Raw genomic sequence first — 24,685 nt, forward strand, 5'->3', positions numbered from 1 at the left:
ATTCACATTTTTGGACCATTGGAATCTCTTTTGGGGTAGAAGTGAATGGTACAAGAAGGACGGATTGCACCTAAATTGGAAGGGGACTAATATACTGGCAGGGAAATTTGCTAGAGCTGCTCGGGAGGATTAAAACCAGTAAGATGGGGGGGTTGGGACACAGGGAGATCGTGAGGAAAGAGGTTATTCTGAGACTGGTACAGTTGAGAACAGAAGCGAGTCAAACAAACAGGGCAGGCAGGGACAAGGTAGGACTAATAAATTAAACTGCATTTATTTCAATGCAAGGGGCCTAACAGGGAAGGCAGATGAACTCAGGGCATGGTTAGGAACATGGGACTGGGATATCATAGCAATTACAGAAACATGGCTCAGGGATGGGCAGGACTGGCAGTTTAATGTTCCAGGATACAAATGCTCGAGGAAGGATAGAAAGAGAGGCAAAAGAGGAGGGAGAGTGGCATTCTTGATTAGGGAAAGCCTTACAATTGTGTTCGGGAGGATATTCCCAGAAATACATCCAGGGAAGTTATTTGGGTGGAACTGAGAAATAAGAAAGGGATGATCACCTTATTGGGATTGTATTATAGACCCCCGAATAATCAGAGGGAAATTGAGAAACAAACTTGTAAGGAGATCTCAGCTATCTGTAAGAATCATAGGGTGGATATGGTAGGGGATTTTAACTTTCCAATCATCAACTGGGACTGCCATAGTGTTAATGGTTCAGATGGAGAGGAATTTGTTAAGTGTGTACAAGAAAATTTTCTGATTCAGTATGTGGATGTACCAACTAGGGAAGGTGCAAAACTTGACTTACTCTTGGGAAATAAGGCAGGGCAGGTGACTGAGGTGTCAGTGGGGGAGCACTTTGAGGCCAGCGACCATAATTCTATTAGATTTAAAATATTGATGAAAAAGGATAGACCAGATCTAAAAGTTGATGTTCTAAATTGGAGAAAGGCCAATTTTGACGGTATAAGGCCAGAACTTTCTAAAGCTGATTGGGGCCAGATGTTCACAGGTAAAGGGACGGCTGGAAAATGGGAAGCCTTCAGGAATGAGATAACAAGAATCCATATAAATTATATTCCTGGCAGGGTGAAAGGAAAGGCTGATAGGTATAGGGAATGCTGGATGATTAAAGAAATTGAGAGTTTGGTTAAGAAAAAGAAGGAAGCATATGTCAGATATAGACAGGATAGATCGAGTGAATCCTTAGAAGAGTATAAAGGCAGTAGGAGTATACTTAAGTGGGAAATCAGGATGGCAAAAAGGGGACATGAGATAGCTTTGGCAAATAAAATTAAGGAGAATCCAAAGGGTTTTTACAAACACATTAAGGACAAAAGAGTAACTAGGGAGAGAATAGGGCCCCTCAAAGATCAGCAAGGCAGCCTTTGTGTGGAGCTGCAGAAAATGGGAGAGATACTAAATGAGCATTTTGCATCAGTATTTACTGTGGAAAAGGATATGGAAGATATACTCTAAGGAAATAGACGGTGACACCTTGCAAAATGTCCATATTACAGAGGAGGAAGTGCTGGATGTCTTAGAGCGCATAAAGGTGGAATAAATCCCCAGGACCTGATCAGGTGTATCCCAGACCTCTTTGGGAAGCTAGAGAAGTGATTGCTGGGCCTCTTGCTGAGATATTTGTATCATTGATAGTCACAGGTGAGGTGCCGGAAGACTGGAGATTGGCTAACGTGGTGCCACTGTTTAAAAAGGGTGGTAAGGACAAGCCAGGGACTACAGACCAGTGAGCCAGACGTCGGTGGTGGCAAAGTTGTTGGAGGGAATCCTGAGGGACAGGATGTACATGTATTTGGAAAGGCAAGGATAGTCAACATGGCTTTGTGCATGGGAAATCATGTCTCACAAACTTGATTGAGTTTTCTGAAGTAGTAACAAAGAGGTAGATGTGATCTATATGGACTTCAGTAAAGCGTTCAACAAGGTTCCCCATGGGAGACTGATTAGCAAGGTTAGATCCCATGGAATACAGGGAGAATTAGCCATTTGGATACAGAACTGGCTCAAAAGGTAGAAGACAGAGGGTGGTGGTGAAGGGTTGTTTTTCAGACTGGAGGCCTGTGAACAGTGGAGTGCCACAAGGATTGGTTCTGGGTCCTCTACTTTTTGTCATTTACATAAATGATTTGGATGCAAGCATAAGAGGTACAGTTAGTAAGTTTGCAGATGACACCAAAATTGGAGGTGTCGTGGAGAACGAAGAGGGATACTTCAGATTACAACAGGATCTTGACCAGGTGGGCCAGTGGGCTGAGAAGTGGCAGATGGAGTTTAATTCAGATAAATGCCAGGTGCTGCATTTTTGGAAAGCAAATCTAATCAGGACTTATACACTTAATGGTAAGGTCCGACAGTGCATTGCTGAACAAAGAGAACTTGGAGTGTAGGTTCATAGCTCCTTGAAAGTGGAGTCGCAGATAGATAGGATAGTGAAGAAGGTGTTTGGTATGCTTTCCTTTATTGGTCAGAGTACTGAGTACAGGAGTTGGGAGGTCAAGTTGTGGCTGTACAGGACATTAGTTAGGCCACTGTTGGAATATTGCATGCAATTCTGGTCTCTTTCCTATCGGAAAGATGTTGTGAAGCTTGAAAGGGTTCAGAAAAGATTTACAAGGATGTTGCCAGGGTTGGAGGACTTGAGCTATAGGGAGAGGCTGAACAGGCTGGGACTGTTTTCCCTGCAGCGTCGGAGGCTGAGGGGTGACCTTATAGAGGTTTATAAAATTATGAGGGGCATGGATAGGGTAAATAGACAAAGTCTTTTCCCTGGTGTGGGGGAGTCCAGAACTAGAGGGCACAGGTTTAGGGTGAGAGGGGAAAGATATAAAAGAGATCTAAGGGAGCAACTTTTTCATGCAGAGTATGGTCCGTGTATGGATTGAGCTGCCAGAGGAAGTGGTGGAGGCTGGTACAATTGCAACATTTAAGAGGCATTTGGATGGATATATGAATAGGAAGGGTTTGGAGGGATATGGGCCGGGTGCTGGCAGGTGGGACTAGATTGGGTTGGGATATCTGGTCGGCATGGACGGGTTGGACCAAAGGGTCTGTTTCCATGCTGTACATCTCAATGACTCTATGACTATGATTGCAGTGAAAAGCGTTTACAATGTCTGCCTCTTATTTTCGGTACAGGTAACCAAGAGAAAATGCTGGAAAATCTCAGCAGGTCCGGCAGCATCTGTAAGGAGAGAAAAGAGCTGACATTTCAAGTTTTACTGACCCTTTGTCAAAGCTCTGACAAAGGGTCAGTTAGACTCAAAACATCAGCTCTTTTCTCTCCTTACAGACGCTGTCAGAGCTGCTGAGATTTTCCAGCATTTTCTCTTTTGGTTTCAGACTCCAGCATCCGCAGTAATTTGCTTTTATTCGGTACAGGTAACCTTGGATACAAAGGAGGTATAAAAAGTAGTTGCTTTACTAGACGGACTTTGATAAGCCATCATTAAAGGATTGACATTATAGTCAGGTTGAAAATTATATTGCAACAGCTCAGCGCAGGGCCTCCGCATGTGGTCTGACGATAAGAATTAGTCATTCGAGATTGAGATGAGGAGAAATATCTTCATTCGCAGGATTGATTATAAACCTTCAGAATTCCCCACAGGAAGGGCTGTGACTACACAGTCATTACATATATTTAGGGTTGAAGTCAACAGATTTTCGGGTAATAAAGGTTCAATGGATTCGAGCACAGAAAGTGGGGTGCATGTTGAAGTTCAGTTACAATGTTAAATAAAAACAAAATACCCCAGTTGCTGGAAATGTAAAATAAAAACAGAGAATTGTGGAGGTACTCAGCAGGCCTGGCAGCATCCCTGGAGAGAAAAACACAGTTAACATTTCAAGTCCAATATAATTCTGAATAACAATCGTATCAGACTTGAAATATTGACTCAGTTTCACTTTGGACAGATGCTGACAGACCTGTTGAGTTTTTTCAGCACTGTGTCTTTATTTCAATTATGTGCTTTGTTGAATGGTAGAACAAATTTGAGGCACTATATAGCCTACTGCTCCTCCTGTTCTTATGAATCCTTGGTGATTGGTATCATCCTGTAAATTTCTAAACAATTATAGAGTGACATTGAAAACTTCAAATGATAGGATAGGTCACAGACCTGAAATAGTAAGTTTCTTTCTACAGCTGCTGTCTGACCTGAGTATTTCTAGCATTTTCTGTTTGCATTTTAGATTCGCATCACCCATAGTGTTTTGCTTTTGTTCTTTAAGCTTTGTTTGAGATGCAACAAACAAAGATATTTACTGAATAATAAAGCAACAGAAAAATCACAAAGTGCAGAATACTTTTTTAGAATTGTAGTCAGTAAGCTTAGTTAATCCCTCAAACGAGTAGGATACAAACAAGAGTACTTACAGACCGATGTGTCACAATGAGGCTTTAGTCATATTCTGACTAAAAATGTCTATTTGATATTTGATGTTGACAGAGATGAGCTTGCTTGTTTACCTCTAAAATAAAACAAACTGCATTTGCTGGAGATCTGAAATAAAAACAGAAATTGCTGGAGAAACTCAGCAGTGTCTAGCGGCACGGTGGCTCAGTGGTTAGCACTGCTGCCTCACAGCACCAGGGTCCCATTTTCAATCCCAGCCTCAGGTGACTGTCTGTGTGGAGTTTGCACATTCTCCCCGTGTCCTCTGGGTGCTCTGGTTTCCTCCCACAGTCCAAAGATGTGCAGGTCAGGTGAATTGGCCATGCTAAATTGCCCCATCGTGTTAGGTCAATTAGTCAGACGGAAATGGGTCTGGGTGGGTTACTCTTCGGAGGGTCGGTGTGGACTGGCCGGGCCGGAGGGCCTGTTCCCACATTGTAGGGAATCTAATCTAATCTATGGCAAGAAAGCAGAGTACAGGAACAGAAATTGCTGGAGAAACATTCCTTGATGCAATCCTACCCGAGTCCCTCCCTACAACTCTTTCTCCAGTACTTCAATGGTAAAATGGATGCTTCCCATTCTTGTTCTGAACAGGAAACACTTATCAATTTCACTTCCAATCTCTGCCCTCACCATCACTGGATCCATCTCAAACTCCCTCCTTGCTTTCCTCGACATCTCTCTTTCTATTTCCAGGGATAGATTGGCTACCGATCTACAAACCTACCAACTCCCACAGTTACCTCGACTAAACAACTTCACACCCCACTTCCTGAAAGGACTCCATCTCATTTTCCCAGTTTCTCTGTCTCAGTGGAATCTTCTGATGATGCCACCTTCCACAGGAGGATCCTGCCATAATGTGCACCTGTTTCCTCAACTGAGGAGTCCCCACTACCATGGTCGACAGGGCCCTCAGCCAAGTTTGACCCATCCCCCAACACTAACGTAGGGTCCCCTGATTCCCATATACCAAATCACCAATCTCCACATCTAAAGTATTTTAAATTGTCATTCCTGTCACCTCCAACAAGTTGCTATGACCAGACAAAAATTGCCCTCTGCTCCCTTGTCAGCATTCCTCAGTAATCATTCCCTCTGGTCCACTCCTCCTCCATTCCCAAAATCTTCCACAGCCTCTAGGCACCTTCCCATGTAATCACAGAAGAGATCGTATCGGTCTGTTTACTTCGTCCTTCCTCACCATTCAAGCCCCAGACATACCTTCCAGGTGGAGCAATTTACCTGTACTTCAATTGTTCACAATATCTCTTTTACGTTAGGGAGATGAAACACAGACTGAGTGACCACTTTGCAGAACACTTATGTTCTGTCCACAAAAAGGACTCTGAGCTTCTAGTTCCCCACCACTTCCACACCAACATTTCTGTTGTATGTCTGTAGCAATGTTCCAGCAAGCTCAAGAAGAACCACACCTCATTTTTCGTTCGGGGAACCTGCGGCCTCCAGGACTCAACATCAAGTTCAATAACTTTAGAGCCTGACTCCATCCTTCCATGATTTTTAACCACACCTGGTCCTTTTATTCTGATATTTGTTGTTTTTAGCACAGTCATGTATTCTCACATACTCCTGACTAACCACATACTCCTCAGCCTATTATCAAATGATATGGGCTATATTCAGCTCAGATCACTTATTCTTTACTACCCTTAGCTCTTATGATCACTTATTTAGCTTTTCTTCTATCCTGGCCAGCTACCCATAATCTCGTTTACCTACCTCCTTCCCATCTCTCTCTCTGACTAGGCTCCATTTCCAATTACGCAGCTTCAGCATAAATACCATCTTTTCCCTAACTGCTAACAGTTTTGATGAAGAGTCACCAGATTAAAAACGTTAATTCTGCTTTCTTCCCTGTACATGCTGCCAGACCTGCTGAGTTTCTCCAGCAATTTCTGTTTTTGCTTGATTACTTATTTGGCCAAAATCAAGATACAATGGCATTACATTAAGCTGGGACATATAGTGTCTGTAAGTACATCTGGTATGAACCATAAAGAAAGGAGCCGTTTTGAATCCTAGAAACACGTTTCATTTTTACCAGGACTAGACATTTACATGTTAGAAAAGTCAGAAGAATCCAAACCAAAGCAGCATCAAGAAAGGAGGAATAACTTGCATTGACATAACATCTTTCACAATATGAGCCTGTCTAAAAATGCTTTAAAAGCCATGAAACACTGTCACTGCTCAGTGTTCACAAGCTGTTGGTTTGGATGCACATTTACTGGAAACTGGATTGAGACTGGTCAACTCCTTTCACACAGAGGTGTGGGAGAAAGACAATCCTCAAACCCACAGTTCAATAAGGACATGTCAAGAAATCCATGCAAACATAAGCAACCTTCACAGACTCTGCCTAGTTTGTGTAAATTTGAATAACCAGAGAGAAGGCAGAAACTATTTGCTAAGGGGATAAGCAAGATTTTAGGATACTAATCATGTGGCTACAAACTAGGTTATTCATCCCTGCGCTCCCCAAAGCATCAAGTGTTGCATGGAAGATCGCAATATGCATTTATTATGCAGTAACTATCATCAACTACCTACCTTGTAGCCACACAGGCCCACCTAATACTTTATCTCAGAAATTACTTTTTATAACACTTAAGATCAGTAATATAGTTAAAATGTGCTCATTTGTGGAGTCTAGGTGAAAGGGAGAAAGACTTACATCAGTGCTTTATCACACTGAATATTCATTAAGCGCAATGCCTCCCTTCACTGAGGAAATGTGGCAGCTATTTGCACATAGCACGATCCCACAAACGGTAAGGCAACACCTGATCTCCTTTGTGCCCCTGGGATTTGGTCTCAAATCTAGACCAAATTGAAAGGAATTAAAGTCTTTTTTGAAGGTTGGAAAGCTCCTAAGTAAACTGAATATAAGGCGCTCTCAGTCAGCCTCCCAAGAGATATTGCATTAAAATGCCCACACTTCAGCACCGACTGACATCAGACAGTCAATTGTATTTGAAAAGGCCACAAAGAATGGCAGATGTGAGAAATGAGAATAGTGAACATACTCAACATATACATTGTGTTAGGCATATGGTATAGATTAGACAGAAGATAATAGATGGTTGACGTATATCAAGTTGGGGGCTTTAATGATGTCAATAAATAGTAACATCAAAGCTCAGGCAGTTTAGGTTGTCATATGCTTTCAAGTCAATTATAGCCTTTCACTGGCAGGCCACATATCCTGCATAATACATTAACTGATCGTCTGTGACATTACTCATAACTATATTATAATGGTGTCTATGTTTCAAACAGTAAAGCGCTGACTGCAAAGTCACGAAAGGCACTATATAAATGCTAGACTCTTTTTAGAAGTCTGGGAGGTGGGATGCGTTTGACATTTCGCTATTAGCAGTGGGGTGATGTCAGCCTTGCGCAAGATCCATTCCCTCTGGAACAGCTTGGTCGATTCTGCGACCCCCAACATCTCCCCAAAGCTCTACAACACCTTTCCCTGGAATTGCAGAAGAAGTAACACCTGCACGTTTACCTCCCCCCTCCTCACCATCCAAGGTCCCGGATACAGGCGAAGCAGCAATTCATCTGCACTTTACTCAAACTACTGCATTCACTGCTCACAATGTGATTTCCTGTATAATGGGAGGTGAAACGCAAACTGGGCAACCACTTTGCAAAAATGAACCTGAGCTTCTGGTTGTCTGCCACTGTGTTCCCTGGCCAACATCTCTGTCTCAAGGCTTGCTACAATGCTCCTGTGAAAATCAGTGAAAGTTGGAAGGGAAAACACTGAAACATTACCTCTGCTTCTCTCTCCACAGATGCTGTCAAACCTGCTCAGTTTTCCCAACAATTATATATTTTATTTGGAGTTAAACATTGAACTAAACAGAATTTGAATCATTAAGTGAGTTTATTTCACAGTGAGATGAATGTATAGAGCAACAGGTTAGATTTGCCTTTCCTTTTCCAGCAAAACCTATCATTGCATCATGATGCAAAGTTCATGAATCACTTTGATGTGTTATCTTACTTGACAAAAACAGAACTGCCTGCCTGATGAATGACCTTTTTCCAGGGTGCAGCATCATCCCTCACCTTCGGCCTCTTGCCTGCACACACGGCTTTTGCTATGTAAACTGCAAGGTAAAGGAGCAGCAGTGGGCCATGACACATCTACTCCACCTATCAGTAACATCATGGCTGATCTCTAACCTGTACTTCACTTCTCACTTGATCTGCATTCCATTTGTATCTTTCAGGAGTGCAATTTTTAAAATTGAACTCTGCCTTGATAATGCTTAACTACCAAGTATCCTCATCTTTATGGATTAGAGCATTCCAAGGATTAATAGCCTTCTGAGTAAAGAGATATTTCTTCATTTCATTCCAAAATTGTTTTGCCTAGAACCTGAGAATAGGAACCCGGAACGTAGAATCTGTTGTGTCGAGCATTTACCTTAGAACATAGTAAAGTACAGCGCAGAACAGACCCTTTGGGCCACGATGTTGTGCCAAGGTTTAATCCTCATGTCAAATATAGTAACTTAACCTACGCAGCCCTCAACTCACTGCTATCCATGTGCATGTCCAGCAGTCGCTTAAATGTCCCCAATGACTCTGCTTCTACCACCACAGCTGGCAACACATTCCATGCATTCACAGCTCTCTGTGTAAAGAACCTAACTCTGACGTCTCCTTTCTGCCTTTCTCCCAATATCTTCAAACCATGACTCCTTGAACCAGTCAATCCTGCCCTGGGGAAAAGTCTCTGGCTATTGACTCGACCTATTCCACTCATTATTTTGTACACCTCGATCAGGTCTCTTCTCTCCGGAGAGGAGGAAGAGAGAAGTTCGAGCTTATTCAACCTTTCTTCATAAGGCTAGCCCTCCAGTCCAGGCAGCATCCTGGTAAACCTTCTTTGCACCCTCTCCAAAGTCTCTGTATCTTTCCTATGTTAGGGTGACCAGAACTGGACACAATATTCCAAGTGTGGTCTCACCAGCGACTTGTAGAGCTGCAGCAAAACCTCGCAGCTCTTAAACTCGATCCCCCTATTAATGAAAGCCAAAACACCATATGCTTTCTTAACAACCCTATCCACTTGAGGGATCTATGTACTTGCACACCCAGATCCCTCTGTTCCTCCATACTGCCAAGAATCCTGTCTTTAATCCAATATTCAGCATTCAAGTTCAACCTTCCAAAATGCATCACTTTGCATTTATCCAGGTTGAACTCCATCTGCCATTTCTCAGCCCAACTCTGCATCCTGTCTATGTCACGCTGCAGCCTGCAGTAGCCCTCTACACTGTTGATGACACCTCCAACCTTTGTGTCATCTGCAAATTTACTAACCCACCCCTCAACCTCATCATCCAAGTCATTTATAAAGACTACAAAGAGCAGAGGCCCAAGAACAGAGCCCTGCAGGACCCCACTCAACACTGACCTCCAGGCAGAATACTTTCCATCTACAACCACTCTCTGCCTTCTGTCAGCCAACTAATTCTGAATCCAGATAGTCAAATCTCCCTGTATCCCATACTTCCTGACTTTATGAATGAGCCTACCATAGGGAACCCTATCAAATGCCTCGCTGAAATCCATATACACCACATCCACTGCTCGACCGTCATCGACCTGTCTTGATACCTCTTCAAATAACTCAATAAGATTTGTGAGGCATGACCTGCCCCTCATAAAGCCATGCCGTCTGCCTTTAATCACACTGTGCTTTGCCAAATAGCCATAAGTCCTATCCCTCAGAATTCTTTCCAAAACTTTGCTGACCACAGATGCAAGACTGATCTTAACCTAAGATCATTCGAACCTACACACCTCTCAATTTACTGCCGTCCATGTGCTTTTCCAGCATTCGCTTAAATGTCCCTAATGTCTTTGACTCTACCACTACTGCTGGCAGTGCATTCCACACATCCACCACTCTACGTAAAGAACCTACCTTTGACAACCCCCCATATACCTTCCTCCAATCACCTTAAAATTAACACCCCTCATGACAGCATTTTCTGCCCTGGGGAAAAGTCTCTGGCTATCTACTCTATCTATGCCTCTCATAATCTTGTACACCTCTATCAAGTCACCTCTCTTCCTTCTCTCCAGTGTGAAAAAGCCAGAGCTCACTCAACCTCTCTTCATAAGACAAGCCCTCCAATCCAGGCAGCATCCTGATAACTCTCCTCTGTATACTCTCTAAAGCATCTACATCCTTCCTATAATCAGGTGACAAGAACTGGACACAATATTCTAAGTGTGGTCTAACCAGGGCTTTGTAGAGCTGCAACAAAACTGTTCAGCTCTTAAACTCAATTCCCGTTAATGAAAGCCAAAACACCAAACACCTTCTTAACAACCTTATCAACTTGGGTGGCAACTTTGAGGGATCTGTGTACATGAACCCCAAGATCCCACAGTTCCTCCACACTGCCAAGAATCCTGTCTTTAACCTTGTATTCAGCATTCAAATTTGACCTTCCAAAATGAATCACTTCGCATTTATCAAGGTTGAACTCCATCTGCCAGTTCTCAGCCCAGCTCTACATCCTGTCAACGTCATGTTGTAGCCTGCAACAGCCCTTGACACTATCTATGAAACCACTGCCCTTTGTGTCACAGGCAAACTTATTAACCCACCCTTCCACTTCTTCATCCAAGCCATTTATTAAAAACTACAAAGAGCAGAGGCCCAACAACAGATCCCTGCAGGACACCACTGGTCACCACCTCCAGGCGAAATACTTTCCATCCACTACCACTTGCTGTCTTCTTTTGGCCAGCCAATTCCATATCCAGACAGCCAAATTTCCCTGTATCTCCTAACTTTCTGAATGAGCCTGCCATGGGGAACCTTATCAAATGCCTTACTGAAATCAATATACACCACATCTACTGCTCAACCTTCATCAACTTGTTTCGTCATGACCTCAAAGAGCTCAATGAGGCTTGTGAGGCATGACCTGCCCCTCACAAAGCCATGCTGAGTATCTTTAATCAAATTATGTTTTACTAAATAGTCATAAATCCTATCTCTCAGAATCCTTTCCAGTACCTTGCTTACCACAGACGTAAGACTGACTGCTCTGTAATTCCCAGGGATTTCCCTATTTCCTTTCTTGAACAGAGGAACAACATTCGCCTCGCTCCAATCAGTCAGTACTCTTTCTGTGGAGAGTGAGGATGCAAAGATCATCACCAGAGGCACAACAATCGCATTCCTCACTTCCCGTAGTAACCTTGCATATATCTTGTCTGGCCGTGGGGTCATAACTATCTTGATGTTTCCCAGAATTTCCAGTATGTTCACTTCCTTAATATCAATTTGTTCAAGCCTATTAACCTGACCGACTGTGTTCTCACTATCAAAAATGTCCCTCACTCCAATGAATACTGAAGCAAAAAACCCATTTACCTAAACCCTGGAATAGCCAGCAACCATTCCTGCTCCTGTGAAATCAAATGTCTCTGTTATGGCCACAACATCATACTTCCAAGTACTGATCCATGCTCTAAGTTCATCACTCATACTCCTGACACTCCTTGCATTGAAACAGATACACTCTAATCCATCCCTTTGCCCCATCAACTGACAGACTCTCTGCATTCGATTTCTGCCTGTTCAACAACTAACCTCTTCTCTGATCTGTAGCTCTGGTTCCCATCCCTCGGCCAAACTAGTTTAAACCCTCCCGAAGTGCTCTAGCAAACCTCCCGCCCAGGACATTGGTGCCCCTCCAGTTTAAGTGCAACTCATCCTTCATGTACAGGTCCCATCTTCCCCAGAAGGTACCTCAATGATCTACATATCTGAAGCTCTCCCTCCTACACCAGCCCTGTAGCCACGTGTTTAGCAGCACTCACTCCCTCACTTGCACGTGGCACTTGTAGCAATCTTGAGATTACTAATCTGCTCATCCTACATTTTAGCTTCCAACCTAACTCCCTGAAATCACTTTTTAAAGCCTCATCCCTTTTCCCAGCTATGTCATTGGTGCCAGTGTGGCCGCTCACTCTCCCCCTTCAGAATCTTGTAGACATGATCAGAGACAACCCGGACCCTGACACTTGGGAGGCAACATAGCTTCCGGGAGTCCTGTTCACAACCACAGAATCCCCTGTCCGTTCCTCTAACTATTGAGTCTCCAACCACTAACGCTTTTCTATTCCCCCCACTTCCCTTATGAGCCACAGTGCCAGACTCAGTGCCACAGACCTGGCCACTATGGCTTTCCCCGGTAGGTCACTCCTTCCAACAATATCCAAAATAGTATATTTATTATTGAGAGGAACGGCCACATAGGACACCTGCGCTGTCCGCCTTTCACTTTCCATCCCCCGATTGTAACCCATCTACTTTTTTCCTGTACCTGAGGTGCGACTACCTACCTGTAACTCCTCTGAATTACCCCCTCAGCATCCCGAATGATCCGAAGTTCATCCAGCTCCAGTCCCCAAATACGGTTTCCGAAGAGCTGGCGTTGGGTGCATTTCCCGCAGATGAAGTCAGTGGGAACACTAGTGGTGACCCTTACCTCCCACATTCGACAGGAGGAACATACAACTGCCCTAACGTCCAATCCCACTGACCTGAATTCCCAAAGAGACGATTGAAAACAAAACTAGTAACCTTACTGAATTGGCACACAGAACCTATTTTTTGGTTAGAGGAGGAGGATGGGTGGGAGATACTTTCTAAGTGTGTTTCGGGTCAAGCAACTGCCTGGATAGATCACCTCACTGACTCATCAATTCCGTGTCTGCTCCTGCTCAGTGTGCACACTGCCTATTCACGAGATACGTTATTAAAGGATTAATTTACCTTCCCAGCAGCCTCCTGGTCCTCGCTTTCACTGCTCCCGCTGCTGCAGCAAAAATGGGTTCGAGACTCTCTAGACAGAGTAAACAGCTGTCAGTACCTATCCTATTAAGCCCTCTCAAAATCTGTTTCAATGCAATTTAATTTTTCTAAACACCACAAACTTTAGGCTGGTTGTACTCAAGCTCTCCTCACAGAGCAACCCATACACCTGAGAAATCAATAGTCATTCTGTCCCCTCAAGGTGAATATATTCTTCCTGAGAAATGAAGACTAAAACTGGACATGGTACTCCAGGTGTAGTCTCAACAAAGTATAACCTCCCTGAAATAAGTATCAACATGCCATTTGGCTCCCAAATGGTTTTCTGTACTTTCAAGTTTAACTTAAAGTTACAGTTAAGTTTACTTGCAAGTGTTTCCAAGTACCTACAGTTAATAGTTTCTCAACATTGAAAAGCTGTGTTTTTTAAATACTTTCAAAGTGAATAACCTCACAGTTCTGTGTATAATAAGTAGGCGTCTTTGGTGCCAAGATAACTCAGCAATAAAATAGCAGACTGGCAAGGAAAATGTGACAAAACAACTGCTTGGATTATACTTTACCCAGAATAAGAGGGTTCCATTATGAAGAGAGACTACAAAAATTATGACTGCTCACTTTGGAATAGGAAGGATTAGGAGATGACTTAATAGAGATCTTCAAGATGAACAGCTTTGATAGAGGTGGAGAAAGAATGCTCCTTTTGGCAAGTGGACTAATAACTAGTGGTGTAGACTTAAACTTATTGAGGAAAAAAAATCCAGTGGGGATATGGTTTTCATTCAGAGCTGTCAGAATCTGCCTGAAGAGGTGGCAGAAACCGATCCCAGAAATAACTGGAAAAGGCATTTGAGGTTAAAAAAACTTAAAAGACAAAAAGCTGCAGTGATGGCTCAAGTACAACTGCACTTTCAAAGAGTCAACAGAGGCACAACTGGCTGAATGGCCTCTTTTGTCTTGTACATTTTTGCCATTCCATTTCTCAGTCTGTCTGGTTTTTACCAGGTAGTAGCAGGGTTTTGGGAGGTGGGTGGGGGGGGGGGGGTCAGAATTTCCACAACACAAAAGCAAAAATTCCTTCGTGGCCACAAAACTGATTGAGCAAAAGAAAAACATTGCCTGGATATGAGGTGAACATTCCAACTGCTTGTTCCAGTGTAGTCTAATGATTTATACAAATGCACAAGAGTGTGACTGCCAAACTGAGGCATGCTGTGTTTAACTATCAGAAAAAGCTGAAGGGTTGGAGCTATTTACTCTAGGAAAAAAAAAGGCTGAGGGGCAACCTGATAGAAGTTGCAAAAATTATGAAGGAATTTGATAGGTCAAGTGTAGAAAAGATATTTTCACGTGTGGGAGAGACCAGAAGTAAGGACAATAAATACAACTTAATCACTAGCAGTAAATTCAACAGAAATGCCTTTGATCAGAGAATGTTGTGAATGTTCCAGTCATTAACACATGAAGTAACTGGGGTGAATAGTAATGATGCAGTTAAGGAGAAGTGTATGAGGGAAAAAAAGAATAGGAGATACTGATCGAGTGAGATGAAGAAAGATGGAAGATGCCCTGAAAAGAGTCTAAGCACCAGCATTAACCAGTTAGGCCTAAGCATTTGTTTCCGCACTGTCAATGCTTTATAATACTACAAATGATTTATAACCTGTAGATTAGAAATGAGACAGAATACAAAAAAAAAGCAAGCAATGTGGAAAATAAATAATTCTCTGCAATTCTATGTAAATAGCTAGAAATCTGTTGAGATGTTGATTTGCCAAAAAGTCAAGACCTTTAACTTTTTTTACAGTTGATAATTACTATCATGGCCAAAAGTTCACCTTCTCATAAGATTCAGTGTAATTGAAAAATAAAATCCAAACTCATGAGGGAGTAACGTTAAACTGAAAAGTGCACAGGATCATTACAATAGGCTGTCATTTGGTGTATCACGTTTCTTCCTTTGACAGAACTTTGGAGAAATCAATCCCATCAAGTTAATCTCCACAGCGGAATATTGGTCAACCTGCATCCTGCTGAAAAATCAATCTGATAAATCTCAAGTCTTGTAATTTCCTCTGAAATTAACTATGCTGCCTTACACGATCAACCCAACACAATTCATTTCAAATAGTCATGATTTGGAGATGCTAGTGTTGGACTGGGGTATACAAAGTTAAAAATCACACAACACCAGGTTTTAGTTCAACAGGTTTAATTGGAAGCACTAACTTCCGGAACGCTGCTCCTTCATCAGATGGTTGAAGAACATTTCAAATAGCAACTTTAACATAGTCAAATATTCCAAGGTGCTTTACAGGAGTGTTGGAAACCAAAATTTGACGCTGGGTTACATAAGAAGATATTAGACCAGGTGAGGTCAAAGAGGCAGATTCTAAACAGCACCTTAAAAAGAGAAGAGAGGCAGAGAGCTTGAGGCAGTGAATTCCAGAGCTTAGGGTCTGGGCTGTTGAAAGTACAGTCACTGATGTGTTGGAAATGCAAGCTGTTCCTTTCCTAAATGATAAGTTTGAATGAAGAGATTTCAGCCTATTTTCTTCACCTTCCAAAGCAGTGACCTCTGTCTTTTCAACATAAATTCACAAGAGGAAGCTCAGATTTGTCTTTGGCTGTAAATGCATCACTAACCATGGATAATTGAAAAACAAAACGGGTTCAAAAAAATGAGGAATGGCTGGAAATTCACAGCAGGTTAGTCTTTAGGGAAAGAGGTAAGTTTATATTAAATTAAAAACCTTCACCAATATTTTTTTAGAGACTGAAAAATCTGGTTTCAATGTTTTTATTTTCAACTTCCAACATAAGAAACTTAAAAATAAACTTGGTGCTTAAACTCTTCTGGTTCTCATGATGTAAAAGCATTATTGTTGATATTGATTCCTTCAACCGGTTGCACAGAAAACCAAAATGTTAAGGAGTAAAGAAATGACGAACCTGCATTTATATAAAGCTTTCGAAGCCCACAAGACATTTCCTATTAAATACGTTGTTTTTGAAGTTTAGGCAATGCTAAAGGATAGATCATTGAGGCAGTTGAAGAGTGTGGTGCTGGAAAAGCACAGCCGGTTAGACAGCATCCGAGGAGCAGGAGAGTCGACATTTTGAGCATAAGCTCTTCTCCTGCTCCTCGGATGGTGCCTGACTGGCTGTGCTTTTCCAGCACCACACTCTTCGACTCTGATCTCCAGCATCTGCAGTGCTCACTTTCTCCCCCCAGATAACGGTGGCAGCTAATTGTTGGACAGAAAGATCTCACAATCAGAAAAATAAATGACCAGTTATTTGGTCTTAAAGCAATTCAGGGAAAAGATCACTTGACTGATTCTTGCTGAAAGGATGTTTCTCCTTTCTGGGATAAGACTAGAATTATGGGAGCAGAAAAATCGACGTTTCAGACAAAAGCCCTTCAACAGGAATGAAGGCAGGGAGCCTCCGGGGTGGAGAGATAAATGGAAGAGAGGGTGGGGCTGGGGAGAAGGTAGCCAAGAATACAATAGGTGGATGAAGGTGGGGATGAAAGTGATAGGTGAGAGGGGAGGGTGGAGTGGATAGTTGGGAAGGAAGATGGACAGGTAGGACAGGTCATGAGGATGTTGCGAAACTGGAAGGTTGGAACTAGGGTAAAATGGGGTGGAGGGGAATGAGGAAACTGGTGAAGTTCACATTGATGCTGTGGGGTTGAAGTCTTCCAAGGTGGAAGATGAGGCGTTCTTGCTCCAGGCATCGGGTGGTGAGGGAGTGGCGATGGAGGAGGCCCAGGACCTGCATGCCCTCGGCAGAATGGGAGGGGGAGTTGAAATGTTGGACCACGGGGTGGTGGGGTTGATTGGTGCAGGTGTCCCGGAGATGTTCCCTAAAGCGCTCTGCGAGAAGGCGTCCAGTGTCCCCAATGTAAAGGAGACCGCATCGGGAGAAACGGATACAATAAATGACATTGGTGGATTTGCAGGTGAAACTTTGATGGATGTGGAAGGCTCCTTTAGGGCCTTGCATGGAGGTGAGGGAGGAGGTGTGGGCGCAGGTTTTGTAATTCCTGTGGTGACAGGGTAAGGTGCCAGGAAGGGAGGGTGGGTTGTTGGGTTTAGGGGTGGGGGGGGGGGGGGGCGGGGGGGGGGGAGGTGTGGATCTGACCAGGTTGTCACGGAGGGAATGGTCTTTGCGGAAAGTCAAAAGTAGTGGGGAGGGAAATATATCCTTGGTGGTGGGGTCGGTTTGGAGGTGCCAGAAATGTCGGCGGATGATGCAGTTTATGCGAAGGTTGATAAGGTTCCTGCTCCTCAGGTGCTGCCTGACCTGCTGTGCTTGTCCAGCATCACTTTAATCTAGACTCTGATCTCCAGCATCTGGAGTCCTCACTTTTGCCTAGAATTGTGGGATACAACTGGAAAATAAGAGGTCTCCAACTTGGGAAACAGATAAGGAGAAATTACTTCTCTCAGAGAGGGAAAAGGGAAATTCTCTCGTTCATAAAGTAGTGGAGCCTAGGTCACTGAATAAATTTAATAATGTAGAGGTGCCGGTTTTGGACTGGAGTGGACAAAGTCAGAATCACATGTTACCAGGTTATAGTCCAACAGGTTTATTTGAAATCTCAAGCTTTAGGAGCACTGCTCCTTCATCGGGTGAACTTTAAGGTAGAGGTGGATAGATTCTTGAACAACAAAGGAATCCAGGGAGCAAGCAGGAAAATGGACTTGAGGCCAAAATCAGATCATACAAAAGACAGAGCGGGATCAAGGGTTCTGCTCCTGTCTCGGTTGTACTGAATGCATCTTTGCTTATTTTGGGTGAAAAGCAAAAATATTGTTGATGAGACATTTGCTCTCTGCCGATTAATGGCAATTTTTAAGCCTGTCTGTTCAGATGGAAATAACACCTCTTCTGAAAGACTACAACACTGATGACACAGCTCTGCTGTAGAACTAGATTGAAGCATCACCTTACATTAAATGTAGTCTAAGCATCTTGAATCAAATAGACTTTTTGGGAGTGCCACCAACTGTGCCAAGTTAGTAAGTTTGACCACAGTAAAGTAGCAGAGAAAAGGATTTTTAGTAAATCTTTTAAGCATCATACTAGTGAAAGAAAGGATTACACCAACCCCCACACAGCAACTATTCAACCCTGGCCTCATGCCCTTCCCAGACGATAGCCCCAGCTGTACAGGAATTTCTGTGTCCAAGAGTATTTCCTTGTCTCACTCTACACCTACCACCAGGTGTTTTTTATTCTGGTAGCAAAGTACAGGGAAATATATCCTACAGAATATTTCACAAAAACAAAAGAAAACTTAGTAAAGAAAAAAATCTTTTGTCAACTATTCTACGGCGTCTGTTTATCATCATCTGCAGGTGCAATAATCCTTCTAAAATCCAGGGAGATGCTGTACGGTTCAGCATGATTTTATCCAGTAATGGTCTGTGGAGTTTGTTTTTCTTTATAAAAAAGCATTCATTTTTAGTGTAATGCATTTCTATCAATCAGTATAATTCATCATATTCCATTAACGGCTGCTTCACAACTCTAAGCATTTTCCAGCCCAGCGGACTTCTCACCTCATCAGCTGAGCAGATTTGATTAATGAACACTTGTGTTTTTCCTACCTGCTGAGGTCATATTGACTGTCAAAACTGTTATTTTACAAATGAAAAATGCTCTCAGCTCTTGTAAATACAGGCATCATCCCAACGTGGTTATGTAGACATATACAGTACGTGATAAAACCAATGCTCAATGTGTGACCAATTGAAACAGTCAATGGAAAGCAAATGGTGCAACCAGACAGTAGTACTTTAAAGAACTGGCGCAGACAGTACAAAAGTGGCTGTCATTGGAGTGAATACATAAAGTGATAGAAATGTGTTAACATGTCAGTCAATACTAGAGAGAACAGGGACAGAATGCAACTCTCAATGTTAACCTGGATCATCTCCCAACTCCTGCCCTCAGAAGATTTGAGATTATGTAAAACACTGCTGCCCACCTCTTAAATTGCACCAAGTCTCACTCACCGATCTTTCTCGTGCTTACTCATCTACACTGGTATGACTACACTTCAACTTCTAGATAATAGCTGAACATATGACACAAAACTTCATGTTTTAAAATATTTACTGTGATAATGGATTGAAAGCACAATTGAATAAACACTATTTTGTATGCAATTTATACTTTAAACTATAGATCTGAGCTTTTAACATCTCTGAATAAACTCACTATCAGGTAGGTATTAAAATATCCTTTAAATGGATACTCAATTCTGCCAAATTCCAAATGATTCTTGGCTCCCAATGGACCTCATCTTTACCCTTCTTAGCCTGGTACATTTTAACTCCAGAATTCTCTTGCTTAATGTGGTTTTCCCTCAGGTCCTCTTCTCCTATTAGAAGTTAGGCAAACCTTCAAGCCTTGTTTAAGTGTCCCCTATAAGGCCATAAGACCATAAGACATAGGAGTGGAAGTAAGGCCATTCGGCCCATCGAGTCCACTCCGCCATTCAATGATGACTGATGGGCATTTCAACTCCACTTACCCGCATTCTCCCCGTAGCCCTTAATTCCCCGAGACAACAAGAAGCTATCAATCTCTGCCTTGAAGACATTTAGCGTCCCGGCCTCCACTCTCTGGCTGAAGAAATGTCTCCGCATTTCCGTTCTGAATTTACCCCCTCTAATTCTAAGGCTGTGTCCACGGGTCCTAGTCTCCTCACCGAACGGAAACAATTTCCTAGCATCTACCCTATCCAAGCCATGTATTATCTTGTACGTCTCTCTTAAGTCTCCCCTTAATCTTCTAAACTCCAATGAATACAATCCCAGGATCCTCAGCCGTTCCTCATATGTTAGACCAACCATTCCAGGGATCATCCGTGTGAATCTCCGCTGGACACGCTCCAGTGCCAGTATGTCCTTCCTGAGGTGTGGGGACCAAAACTGGACACAGTACTCCAAATGGGGCCTAACCGGAGCTTTATAAAGTCTCAGTAGCACAATGGTGCTTTTATATTCCAACCCTCTTGAGATAAGCGACAACACTGCATTCGCTTTCTTAATCACAGACTCAACCTGCATGTTGATCTTTAGAGAATCTTCAAATAGCACTCCCAGATCCCTTTGTACTTTGGCTTTACGAATTTTCTCACCATTTAGAAAGTAGTCTGTGCTTTTATTCTTTTTGCCAAAGTGCAAGACCTCGCATTTGTTCACGTTGAATTCCATCAGCCATTTCCTGGACCACTCTCCCAAACTGTCTAGATCCTTATGCAGCCTCCCCACTTCCTCAGTACTACCTGCCTGCCCACCTAATTTCGTATCATCTGCAAACTTTGCTAGAATTTCCCCAGTCCCTTCATCCAGATCATTAACATATAATGTGAACAGCTGTGGCCCCAACACTGAACCCTGTGGGACACCGCTCGTCACCGGCTGCCATTCTGAAAAAGAACCTTTTATCCCAACTCTCTGCCTTCTGTCAGACAGCCAATCCTTAATCCATTCCAGTAGCTCACCTCGAACACCATGGGCCCTCACCTTGCTCAGCAGCCTCCTGTGTGGCACCTTATCAAAGGCCTTTTGGAATTCTAGATAGACCACATCCACTGGGTTTCCATGGTCTAATCCACTTGTCACCTCTTCAAAGAATACCAACAGGTTTGTCAGGCATGACCTCCCCTTACTAAATCATGTTGATTTGTTCTAATCAGACTCTGCTCTTCTAAGAATTTAGAAACCTCATCCTTAATGATGGATTCTAGAATTTTACCAACAACCGAGGTTAGGCTAATTGGCCTATAATTTTCCATCTTTTGTCTTGATCCTTTCTTGAACAATGGGGTTACAACAGCGATCTTCCAATCATCCGGGACTTTCCATGACTCCAGTGACTCTTGAAAGATCTCAACCAATGCCTCCGCTATTTCCTCAGCCACCTCCCTCAGAACTCTAGGATGTATCCCATCTGGGCCAGGAGATTTATCAATTTTAAGACTTTTTAGTTTTTCTAGCACTATCCCTTTTGTAATGACAACCATACTCAACTCAGCCCCCTGTCTCCCTTTAATTGTTGGGATATTACTCATGTCTTCCACTGTGAAAACTGACGCAAAGTACTTGTTAAGTTCTCCTGCTATTTCCTTATCTCCCATCACTAGGCTTCCAGCATCAGTTTGAAGTGGCCCAATGTCTACTTTTGTTTGTCGTTTGTTTCTTATGTATTGAAAGAAACTTTTACTATCATTTGGCATCTTCAATCGGAGTATGAGCTCCCATCAGCAATCCTGCATGGCGAACCATCGACATCCTGCTGCCCACAGCTACTCTCCCTTGCTTAGATTCAGACATACGTTCGGCACCTGAAAATTTCCAGGGATAGTGTAAAAACCCTTTTTCCTCCCAATACCTATTTCATGACAAAGTTAATCATATTCTTTTCAGGTAGAAATGCTGATTAACTGGTTAAGATCCCAACTCTCTACCTTGGAAGGAAATGGATAATTTAAAAACATAACTTTACAATCTGACATTCTCAACATTTTCCTAGGATTTTGGAGACTTGCACTTTATACACTGTTCAGATACAGACTTGTGCCATTGTTTCCAAGTGTGAATGCCTTCCATCATTTTTTTTTCCAAACAAAGGAATCTGATCCTCTAATCTCCAACAATCAAACTGTACAAGATGTAAAGATGGACTTCAGAACAGTTCATTCCTGATGAAGGGCTTATGCCCAAAACATCTCCTGCTCCTCGGATGCTGCCTGACCTGCTGTGCTTTTCCAGTGCCACACCTTTTGATTCCGAACAGTTCACATGACTCTCTCCATTTTCTCTCAAAATTGAACAAAATCCCAAAGCTGAATTTTATAAACCTCATAAAAACCTTCTCCCAGTTAAGCACACAAATTTTACATTTCTTATCATTCTAAGACTTCACCCCTCTGTAATCTGCTCGAGCACCACAATCAGCTGTTAAATGCTTTAAGACTTCACAAGGATGTGAAAAATACTTCATAAATGTTGGATTCCTTCCACTGCTTTACTCAATTTACATGCATTATTATAAAATGTTCATCATACTTTCATCCTGGTTTTATCAGCGAAAAATACTTGCATTTGCACATTATTGCACACTTTAGAGCTTTACAAGTAATTACAATCTTCTGTTTAAAGTTGTAACGTAGGATGCCTGTCAGCCAATTTTGCTCCTGTCAAACTTCCACAAACAACAATGTGGCAATGACCAGACAATCTGCTTCTGTGATGTTCAGCAGCACACCAAGTACTGCACTGAAGGATCAGCCACAACTTTGTGCAAGAGGGAGATTTGAATGCAGTATCTTGGGACTCAGAGATGAGGGTGTTCCAACTGATTTAATTGCTGACAAATCAGACAGTTAAAACAGGAATGATACCTACTCACTTGTGGAACCTATAGACTTTCTGCACTGTATCTAGTGCCAAACCTTGCAACAATTTGAGAAAGAGAACACCTGCAGCACACCACACAGCTGACATTTGAGGGGAAAGGTACAGAATTAAAGAAAGCATTCCTAACTTAATCAGCTCGCATGTCATCTCAAATTCATGCCAACAGACTTAGTGAAATGTAAGTTTATCACTGCTTCTGGTGTGACAATACACAAGGTCACGACTGTTTAAGAATCCTTGAAACTCTCCATTCCCACAATCTCCATTAGACCGCTCTTAACATACATTTCTCTTATGATCTCCACCCAACAAAATGACCTGAACATAGAAACAAGCATTGGCCACTGGATTTCTGATCACATTAGTTTTGTTTGTTCTGGGATTTAGACATTGCTGGCTCAGTCAACATTTATTGTTTATTCCTAATTACCCTTCAGAGAGTGGTGGCGATTGCCTTCTTGAACTTCTGCAGTCCATTTGGTGTACATACGTGCACAATGCAAGGGAATTCCAGGCTTTTGGCCCAGTGACACATTCCCAAATCAGGACTATGTGGTTTTGACAGGTACTTGCAAATGATGGTTCTTCTATATGTCTGCTGTCTTTGTCCTATTAGATGGTAGTGTTCATTAATCTGGAAAGTGCTGCCTAAGGAGCCTGGGTGAAATTTTGTAGCTTTTCTGAATTTCTTGAAGATCTTGATAACGTGTATCAGTAAAGAAGTGAACATTTGCTGATATGGTGCAAATCAAGTGGATTATTCCGTCCTGGATGGTGTCTAGCTTTTGGAGTGTTGCTGGAGTTGCACTCATTCCAGGCGACTGGAGAGTATTCCATCAGACACCTAACTCATGCTTTACAGATAGCAGACAGACTTTGCAAGTCAGCGTCAAAAGTTCAATTTTTTAAGAAATAAAAGTTGATTCATTATGAGGAAATGATACAGGAACTGGAAGTATTCACATAGGGCATGAAAAAATGTTTCAGAAAACTACAATGAAGCACTGGACCTTTAATAACTCAGAAAAACTTATTCCTTATGACATATCTGGCATAATCACTAGCAACAACTAATGCTCATGGAATGAAGTCCAGAGGAGAAACACTGATTGGACAGTAATGTTTTAGCCACTTCATGGTGTTGTGTGTTTAGAACAGGATACTTGGAAAGTAGTGGAGCTGGGTGTAAATGAATATGGATGTTCAGAGGTAATCCCGCACTCTAATTGGTCACACCCTCAGATTCTGGTCATGCAGTTCTATTTGTACTTGGATGAATTGTCTTCACTTTCTGTTTGGATCTGTTCGGATGTCATGGGCCTAGAATATTGCCAGGGATTAATTTTAGTGTAGTTGTCTCATTGGGGATAAATATCACATCTGAAAAATAAGTTCTATCTGCCTTGTCAACTTGAGATATCTGTAAACTAATGGGGTACAATGGGAGAGATGGATGTAAACATTATTTTAAAAGACTGGAGTATTAACTCCAAAAAGCACAATACAGAGAGGGTTGATTGAGGACTTGAACATTGAGGAAGCGTTTAAAAGGTTAGGCAGGAGAAGTGTTTCCACTGTCGGGTTGTGAGATTAATCACAACTAAATCCAATTAGGAATGTCTTCACCCGGAGAGAGGTGAAATGAGGGAGTGATTGAGGCGAACTGCATATATACATTTAAGTGGAATCCATACAGGAGACAGAGAGAATAGAAAGAAACTTAATTACTATGAGGTAAAGTGGGAAGGGACATAATGGTGCAGAGTCACCAGTGCAGACCAGGAGAACCTAATCACCAGTTTCTGCATATTGTTCACAGATCATTCTTGTGTAAACCTGTGAGACTGCCAGAGCCAAGATTAAAGGCTAAAGTTCAAGACATTCCTTCTGCACCCAGTTACCCCAAAGAAGGCAGGATG

General features: G+C 42.5%; 1 protein-coding gene across 5 annotated transcripts in view; it reads right to left on the bottom strand.

The window, feature by feature from the left end:
- Positions 1-24,685, bottom strand: part of zfyve27 (zinc finger, FYVE domain containing 27) — a 188,741-nt gene that overhangs the window by 38,104 nt on the left and 125,952 nt on the right. For 2 of the 5 annotated variants that reach the window (XM_072557161.1, XM_072557160.1), the window contains exon 10: positions 13,285-13,354. The exons of the other annotated variants lie outside the window; for them this stretch is intronic. In XM_072557161.1, coding sequence (XP_072413262.1) covers positions 13,285-13,354 — 70 coding nt within the window. The remainder of the gene's footprint in view (positions 1-13,284; positions 13,355-24,685) is intronic. 5 annotated transcript variants of the gene reach the window in all.

Source organism: Chiloscyllium punctatum, chromosome 38 (assembly GCF_047496795.1).
Source record: "Chiloscyllium punctatum isolate Juve2018m chromosome 38, sChiPun1.3, whole genome shotgun sequence".
Taxonomy (NCBI): domain Eukaryota; kingdom Metazoa; phylum Chordata; class Chondrichthyes; order Orectolobiformes; family Hemiscylliidae; genus Chiloscyllium; species Chiloscyllium punctatum.